The sequence below is a fragment of the Echinococcus granulosus genome (assembly GCF_000524195.1).
Source record: "Echinococcus granulosus chromosome Unknown EG_S00016, whole genome shotgun sequence".
NCBI classification, from domain to species: Eukaryota; Metazoa; Platyhelminthes; class Cestoda; order Cyclophyllidea; family Taeniidae; genus Echinococcus; species Echinococcus granulosus.
This window is the reverse complement of record NW_020170396.1, coordinates 468,453-476,696: the sequence shown is the minus strand read 5'-3', so window position 1 is coordinate 476,696 and position 8,244 is coordinate 468,453. Positions and strand designations below refer to the sequence as shown.

The following is an 8,244-nucleotide window of genomic DNA, read 5'->3' as shown; positions in this document are numbered from 1 at the left end:
CCCCTGATTTGAACTAAATGCTCAAATCAAAGGTAATGCAAGCTGTACCTGATTACTTGAAATTCTGTACAATGGATGAGATGCGCCGAAGTACGACTTCCCCTTTTCCTGGAATCATATTTACCAATCGCCAACTGTTTGAAAGAAGACTACCCCGATTAAGAGAATCCCTTCATATAATTACTGAATACTCTCGCAACCAGGGTCGCAGAGGGAAGTCAACTGCAGTGGCCCGGGTGCTTTAACTGCTCCACTGTAGCACCAACACTCGTGCAATATAACCAACTCAAACGTCGCACAAAATCTAAATTCTATGGTTATCACCATCTTACATCACTTAACTCAGTTAGGGAAACACCTAGGAGCTACATGTGCACAACGCTGGAAGTGAACATTTTTAATTAGCATTTAATGCTGGGCAAGTGGGACGCATGTGATCCATTCGGATTAGCACGCATTCGGCTACACAATTGAGAGGGAACTCACCATCATGAGCGTCAGGCAAGTGGAGAAGAAGATCAGCGCAGCTCTGGGCGGGGAAACGCTGAGTGCCCGAGGCCTTGTAGAGGCGGTCAATGAGGTTTGAAACGATCGTCAGTGCCGTAAAGGCGTCCACATTCTAATGCAAATCCAAAAGTACAAGTTGTACAACTACGAGTTCTGCCTTTGAAAGAATGGAACATTCCAAAGCTGAATGGTTGAGTAATTTTTTACCAAGTTCTCTCCTACCACCAAACTCCCAAGTAGTAGATTGAAATGTCACAGTAATCCAAGGAGATAATTCCGCTTTCTAACTATACCTTGTTATATTCATCGGGCTCGGGTGCATCGCCTTGCATTCTGTCCTCAAACGGCACATCACTTTCAGTGTTGTAACCCTCGTCACTCTAAAACAGAACCCAATTCGGATCAGACACTTTCTGATTACTTTGGTAACATAAATTTTGGAATGAAGATTCACTAATCACCATGAAGCCGTCGCTCCCTGGACGCCTGAAGATGCCCTGGAAGGCCGTGTCAAATTCTCCGGGCGGACCCGGAGGACCCTATACCACACAAACACACAGACAATTAACGCTACTTATTAATTAAAAATAGGAGCCTTATCACTGAAATGCCTAACCTGCGGGCCAGGAGGACCATCTTCTCCCGGAGGGCCTTCCTCGCCTCGTAAACCAACCGGACCAGCTGGACCCTGCACAAAGGAAGACGATTTAAGTAGAGCGGACGAAAAATAAAGCCTGTCATGAATGGAATTGAGGAGAAGCTTGCCTGTGGTCCTGGCGGTCCAGGAGGTCCGACAGCGCCCTTGGGTCCGGCGTCACCACGCGGACCAGCGGGGCCCTAGAAACACGAAAAATGCCTAATTTTAATGACGGAGAAAAAATGATGCAGCCAAAAAGGTTTTCCTCTGCTAACCTGAGTTCCTTGAACACCAACAGAACCCTCTCTACCAGGCGACCCCATGGGACCGGGTTCACCCAGTTGACCCATCATGCCCATATTACCCTGGGGGCCAGTCTCCCCAGGGGGTCCGGGATCACCACGAACACCCGTGGGTCCGATGTCTCCAGGCTCACCGCGCTCTCCTGGTTCGCCTCGAACGCCCTGGAAACCGGGTTCTCCGCGCTTCCCAGCCGGTCCGGGTTCTCCCTTGGGCCCTGTTGGTCCACGTGGGCCCCTAGGTCCTGCAATACCTGGCATTCCGATGTGACCCTGTGGTCCAGCTTCACCAGTAGGTCCGGGAGGACCCTGTCGACCTACTGGACCCTGAATACCGCGCTCACCATCCAAGCCTGCCGGACCGATGTCACCGCGAGGCCCGGTGGGGCCGGGCGCCCCTGTCTTACCAATAGGTCCAGTAGGCCCTTGACGACCGCGGGGTCCACGCAGACCTTCAGCACCCTGTCAAAACACAGTCCGCATTTTTCTATTCTAATCATGAAATTGGAATGATTGGATGAAGATTTACTTACGGTGGCTCCCATTTTTCCCATTTCACCAGGAGGACCAGCTGGACCGATGGGTCCTGTTCTACCCTGTGGACCCATCAATCCTCTAGGTCCAATAGGTCCGACATGGCCCTAGAAAAACAAAAAAAGATTTACAAAGGCCAAATAAACTGAGAGAATAGAGTAAATAAAACACAAAACTAACAGTGGGCCCGGTTTCTCCGCGCATCCCTCTGGGACCCTCAGGACCATCTTCCCCAGGGTCGCCATCAATACCAGGTGGACCGACTGGACCTATATCACCGGGTTCACCTTTAGGACCAGAAGGTCCTGCAGGTCCAGGCAGACCAACGGATCCGGGTTCACCGGTCGAACCGGCTGGACCGCTCTCACCCATTGGACCGGGTTCACCGATGTCACCGATCTCACCTGGCAATCCACGGTCCCCTTCACGTCCCTGCATGCCCTGGAGGCCCTTCTGACCCGGTCGGCCGATGGGACCAACTGGTCCAGCGTCTCCAGTTTCACCGCGTCGGCCACGACGTCCTCTGTCACCCTTTATTCCCTTGGGGCCAACTTCACCCGGCGATCCCGAGGGACCGGGAGGACCAATTTCACCGATCGAACCCTGTTCGCCCTGATCACCATGCATACCTTCGTCACCAGGATTTCCCAGACCACCAGGAAGACCTTTGTGTCCGGGACGACCTTGAGGACCCTGGGGTCCGACTGGACCGTCATCACCCCGTTCGCCAGCGGGACCACGAGGTCCGGGATCACCACGGGGACCGACTGGACCGATAGAACCGGTAGGTCCACGACGACCAGTGTACCCAGTATTGCCAGGTGGCCCAGCTACACCGATAGCGCCCACTTCGCCCATCGCACCCTTCTCCCCGCGTTCACCGGCTGGACCATCCGGACCGGTGTCACCAGCAGGACCACGTTCACCACGGGGACCCAGTGAGCCCATTGCCCCCATTGGACCCGGCGCTCCGCGCTCACCCTACGTTAAAAATAAAAAGTATCTATGCACAACTGACCATGATAATACGAACAGGCAACACCTTTGTAGGTTGCTCATTTATGAGCATAAACCACCCCCCACTTTCGTGGTGCGGGGGTCTGCTCACGTTACCTATCCTGCTAGTCTCTAAACTCTTCAGTGTGTTGACGAAAAATCCTTCCACACTCTCAAAGGAAGCATCTACCTTATAAACTTTAGCCTGCATGGAGTTGGTTTCACGTCACCTAAACCACTTATCGCCCAGGCTTTTCATGCGTTGGTAATAAATCTACTACCTCATTAAGTGCTCAGAAATACGTAGGTACTACGCCTATGGCGCCGCATAATTATAGCCATTTCTAAAAATATAATCAGGAGCCTTCAAGGAAAAGATGAAATGCCCCGTCGCCAACTCACCGCAGGACCCCTGGGCCCCACATCTCCAGCCTCACCAGGTGCTCCGGGGTCACCATGTTTGCCCGTGCCTCCCTCAGGTCCCTGCTGTCCAGCTCGGCCTTCAGGCCCCATGGGACCGCGTTTGCCGCCAGGACCGCGGGCCCCCTTGGCACCAGGTGGACCATGGGGACCGGCAGGACCCGCCTCACCTCGCGCACCCCGGTCACCCTGCTGGCCACGCTGACCCACGGGCCCCACTTCTCCCGTCTTACCGATCGGGCCAGGCGGACCACGGGCTCCCTGTGCTCCTTGCGGACCTATTGGACCCTGGGGGCCCTGGGGACCACCAATTCCCGGCTTGCCTGGAGCTCCTACTGGACCCTGGAAGGGAAATCGGTGTAATTGCAGATACCTGAGTACATACGAAAAAGATGTATACTATGGGGATTAATGGGAAATTGGTTGGCTTTGGAAAGTGACTAATTTAACACCCACTAAAATCCGGATTTAAGGTTTACTTGAGGTCTAAAATTAGATGGATCATTTTGTACTAACCCATTGTATCACTCAGAATGCATAAGATGGTTGTTAATAACTTGAACCATGACGACAGTTGACTGGTCTGTCCATTTGGAGAATAGAGATAGTCTGAATGAAACATGTATATCGAACATTGGCTTGTTCACTCTGTTCAAGTTTGGGAAGTACGGTTTGATGGGTTATTAAGTCGAGGTTGGGATGTAAAGGGAAAAGTGCCAGCAGAGAAGTTGAATTCACCTTAGGACCTGGCTCGCCACCAGGACCTTCAGCGCCACGTTTTCCACGTGGACCCTGAAACCAAAAAATCAATGCATTTAAAACATGACCACAGTGAAAACTAAGCAAATTTTCTGCGGGACTGGAAGATTTACCCTAAAGCCCGTCCGACCGCGTGGACCAGCGGGACCAGGGTCACCAATGTGCCCCTTTTGTCCAACAGGTCCAACAGGACCGGCATCGCCAATCATACCGATGGATCCAACTGGGCCCTCAGGACCGGGGGGACCTCTGGATCCGGGCAATCCACGAGGACCAATAAAGCCCTTTGGTCCTGACGGGCCAATGTCTCCCCGAGGTCCGCGTTTGCCTGCAGGGCCCTGAGGTCCAGGCGGTCCTTGTTCACCAGGAGGACCCTTGAGACCTTCAGGACCTGGCTGGCCCTGAGATCCCTGAAGACCCTGAGCACCTTCGGGACCCTTTGCTCCTGGGGGTCCCTCCTCACCATCAGCGCCTGGGAAGCCTCGGGGACCCATGCCTCCAAGAGGTCCCATACGACCTCGAGAACCGATCTCACCCTTCACACCTCGGATACCAGATGGTCCCATTTTTCCTTGCTTTCCAGGCGGACCAGTGAGACCTGGAAGACCACGAGCCCCGGGTGGACCCTGGAAGCCGGGTTCTCCCTTGGGACCGATCGGACCTGGGGTCCCCTTCGGTCCTTCCGGTCCTTGGAAGCCCATTGGACCCATCATTCCCTGCTCACCGCGCTCACCAGCAGGACCTTGAGCGCCAGTAGGTCCATCAATACCCTAAAATGATGACATAATATTGACTATGAAGTGGAAATTGGGAATACTAATTCCATTTATTAGTGTACACCTACCCTGGGCCCTTGAGGTCCTGAAACGCCACGGGGTCCAGACTTGCCCAGAGGTCCACGAAGACCAATAGCACCCTTGGGACCCATGGGTCCAGTTGGACCCTTTCTTCCCTGGTCTCCGGCTTTACCCTTAGGACCGGGATTTCCAGGTTCACCGATCTCGCCACGCATTCCTGTGGGTCCTTTGGATCCTGGATCACCAGGAAGCCCGACTGGGCCAACTGGACCACGCGGACCCTTGACGCCGTTTCGACCGGGCTCGCCCTCAGCGCCAAACTCGCCCATGGGCCCGGGTGGACCTCGAGAGCCCATTGGACCGGCCATGCCAATGTCTCCCACTGGCCCGACTGGACCCGGAGGGCCGGGAATGCCGATCGGACCGGGTGGACCCTGAACGCCTTGCTCTCCTGGAGGACCCTGTTAGACGAAAAGAAAGGGATATCAGTGTTATTGCTCTTTGCAGGAAGGGAAGTTGTTTGTGCGACTTAAGGATACGCACAGAAGTAAGCTGAAGTTCCTGGTAGGCGGAAACCTCTCTTGCATCGGGGCCTTTGGTCATGGCGCGCTGACGCTTTAAGTAGTCTTCCAGTTCAGGAGGTGGCTAAAGAGAAGGAATAAACGAGAGTTGTTGATCGGCTTCAAGCCCTACAACTTCATATAGTAAGTGTGCAATCTCAGAAGGTGCTGCATCATTCCACTGAGCACGCACTTTCAGCACCATGGAGTCACTTCAAAGGTTAAAAACAACAAAGGTTTGCTAAACGGATAGCTTTTGTCCGGAGAGGTGAAGTAACGAAAAATTTTGCAACCAAGGGCTTAATTTCAGTTAGTAAGGTTTTTGAGGCAGGACTACATTCGACACAAACAACCCTGTTCAAATTACAGGCAGGAAATAGGCTAAGTATCTCACATCCACATTCATCGAAGTCTTTTTCTTCAAAGTAATAACTCCGAATGCAAATGAAACAGCTATTGCTACTGGTGCAAAACTTGCTATCAATATGGCGAAACGATGTTTTAGATGTCTGGAACGACGCTTTCTTGATCGAGAAATGGACGTTTCAGGTTTACTTTGAAGGAGGAAATCGAGAAGAGAAGCCTACCGGTCCACGAGGTCCGGGTGGACCAGGGACGCCGTGCTCGCCATCCATTCCGGGATCACCAGGGGGACCGGGAGGTCCGGGTGGTCCTGGGGGACCGGGGGGACCCGGGGGGCCCATAATCGGCGGTGGCGTGGGTTTTGGTGTGGTGGTGGTAGTAGTTGGACGCGGCGTGGTAGTCGTAGTGGTGGTAGTTGTCGACGTGGTTGTCGTTGTCACCTCGCTGGTGTAGGTGCGAGCTGTGCTCGTGGGCGTTGTCCGTACCTGACGGAGTGTATCAAAAAGTGGTTGAAGTAAGCATATCGGATAGGTAGCTCTGCATGCAAGTTGCCCCACTGATGCGTCATGCCAAACAATGAATCACTTCCGATCACTTCCGTTTCATTCAAACTCAACATTAAATGCATTTCCAACTACCATTAGTGAGGCATTGGAGCAAACAAATCTCGAGATGTATATGAGTTAGCATAGGCTCATGCGAATGTAGACTTACTTCGCGTTTTTCACCTGATATTGTGAAGAAAAATCCACATTGATCAGTTGATACAAAGTGGTAGACTCAAATGTGGGTATATGGCGACTGGTATAGTTTTCAACTTTAAGATAATGAGAATTGAACAGAAAAAAACTCGGATCATTTTGCTAATTTGCGATGAAGACTTCCTCACCGCTATAACAGAGGAACCGCCAGAGGTTAAAAATCCCTAAATGGCGTGATGAAGGTCTCTTTTCGGGTGGCATGAACTCCCATCGTAATTGGAAAAAGCCAACTTCGACTCGACATATCCGCAATCCAAATTTAAACCTTCGGAGGTTCTGCTCCTAGATACATTTTGGTTGGAAGGGTTTGCAGATAACGATTGGAGAGATTAATTTAAAGGCACATCCGCTGTCTAGGACCTTTACCAAAAGGACGGCTTTTAAGCTTTAGTAGTGTGCGAGTCACCACCAGTTTTCACCCATTTGAACGTCAAAGAAGTGTAAATGATCTCATATCAAGGAGATCCTGCATCCGCCCCATCGTTCCAACCTCAACCGATCTGTCCGCGACGTGATTTGGCGCAACCAGCTAACATGCAATAATAAAAAAACACAATCCGCAAGTATGGCGTGCGGGATCAGACAAGAAAGCCTATACGTAACGCTGATAACGAAGAAGGCAAAGGGAATGGAGGAGGACAGGAGTAGGCGTCGACAGAGGGGAGAGGGGATTTTAAGCCAAAACGAAGGACCGCTGTGAGGTAGTAGTAATAGGGTCGAGTAAAGGGCTTACGTCGGCAGCGAGGGCAGCACTCGCCGGGTTCGGCGGGCTGAGTGCCCTCGGGTCCGCAGTCAAGAGCGGGGCAAGTCTGGCGCTCACAGACCACCTCGCCAGTGTCACCGTTGCAGACGCAGGTTGTGCACGAGCGCGGCTGGTTCATCACCTCCCCCGGCTGCAACACTCTCCCATCCTCCAGTGTGCATGTCCGGCCCTCTTCTGCGCATTTAAAATGCACAAAGAACCTTCATCATAACTCCATAAATTAAACTTGTTTTGCCAAAGGTAACCTGAAATTTTACCCCAGTTATAAACCACATTAGTTTAGCGACTATCAAAATTATTTGTCCATCAAGGAAACCCCGAAATTTACGAATTAAAGTCTTTAACCTTTTCAGCGCCTCCTAGTGCCATATTCTATAGGTCTTATATAATGACCTTCCCACTTATGCGTTTCGTGAGTCCTATCACTAATTTCTTCCTCTATTTCATCTTAAATCTAGCCTAGACTTTCCTACCAGTAAAATAACTATTTACCATATTTCACATTTTTGGTGATCAAAATGTCAAGTCTAACGACCAGAGCTGGTGGCTGGATAACGTTCAAGAAAAATTTGTGCTTAAATCCACTTAACCCTACAGGATTTTTCGCCAATAAAGATTCATTTTCGAACCAAATGGTGCAATAAATTTCCAATGAAATAACTGAAATGGCCCTACAATTAGCAGATTTTATACCAAAGAAGGTAAGGGAGTGCATAATGAAAAGAGGGTGAACTTACGTTGAGCCGCAACAAGAAGGGAGGATTGGAGGGAGGCGAGGACAATAAGTAAAGCCAGAGTGACGGTGAGGCAACGACGCTGCAAAGGTCCGCATCGCCTCCTGCTTGGTG

The 8,244-nt window shown here is 51.4% G+C and overlaps 1 protein-coding gene across 1 annotated transcript in view; it reads right to left on the bottom strand. All coding sequences in view use genetic code 11, as the record gives it.

Moving 5' to 3' along the window:
* EGR_03186 (Collagen alpha-1(XXVII) chain) overlaps positions 1–7,514 on the bottom strand; it is a gene marked incomplete at both ends in the record, with an annotated part of 8,806 nt that extends 1,292 nt beyond the window's left edge. The window contains 12 exons of the mRNA XM_024492435.1: positions 801–885; positions 1,124–1,344; positions 1,420–1,905; positions 1,977–2,084; positions 2,158–2,958; positions 3,376–3,735; positions 4,132–4,185; positions 4,266–4,922; positions 4,997–5,410; positions 6,097–6,357; positions 6,587–6,600; positions 7,367–7,514. Of these exons, the coding sequence (XP_024353109.1) occupies positions 801–885; positions 1,124–1,344; positions 1,420–1,905; positions 1,977–2,084; positions 2,158–2,958; positions 3,376–3,735; positions 4,132–4,185; positions 4,266–4,922; positions 4,997–5,410; positions 6,097–6,357; positions 6,587–6,600; positions 7,367–7,514 (3,609 nt within the window). The remainder of the gene's footprint in view (positions 1–800; positions 886–1,123; positions 1,345–1,419; positions 1,906–1,976; positions 2,085–2,157; positions 2,959–3,375; positions 3,736–4,131; positions 4,186–4,265; positions 4,923–4,996; positions 5,411–6,096; positions 6,358–6,586; positions 6,601–7,366) is intronic.
* Positions 7,515–8,244: the final 730 nt, after the last annotated feature.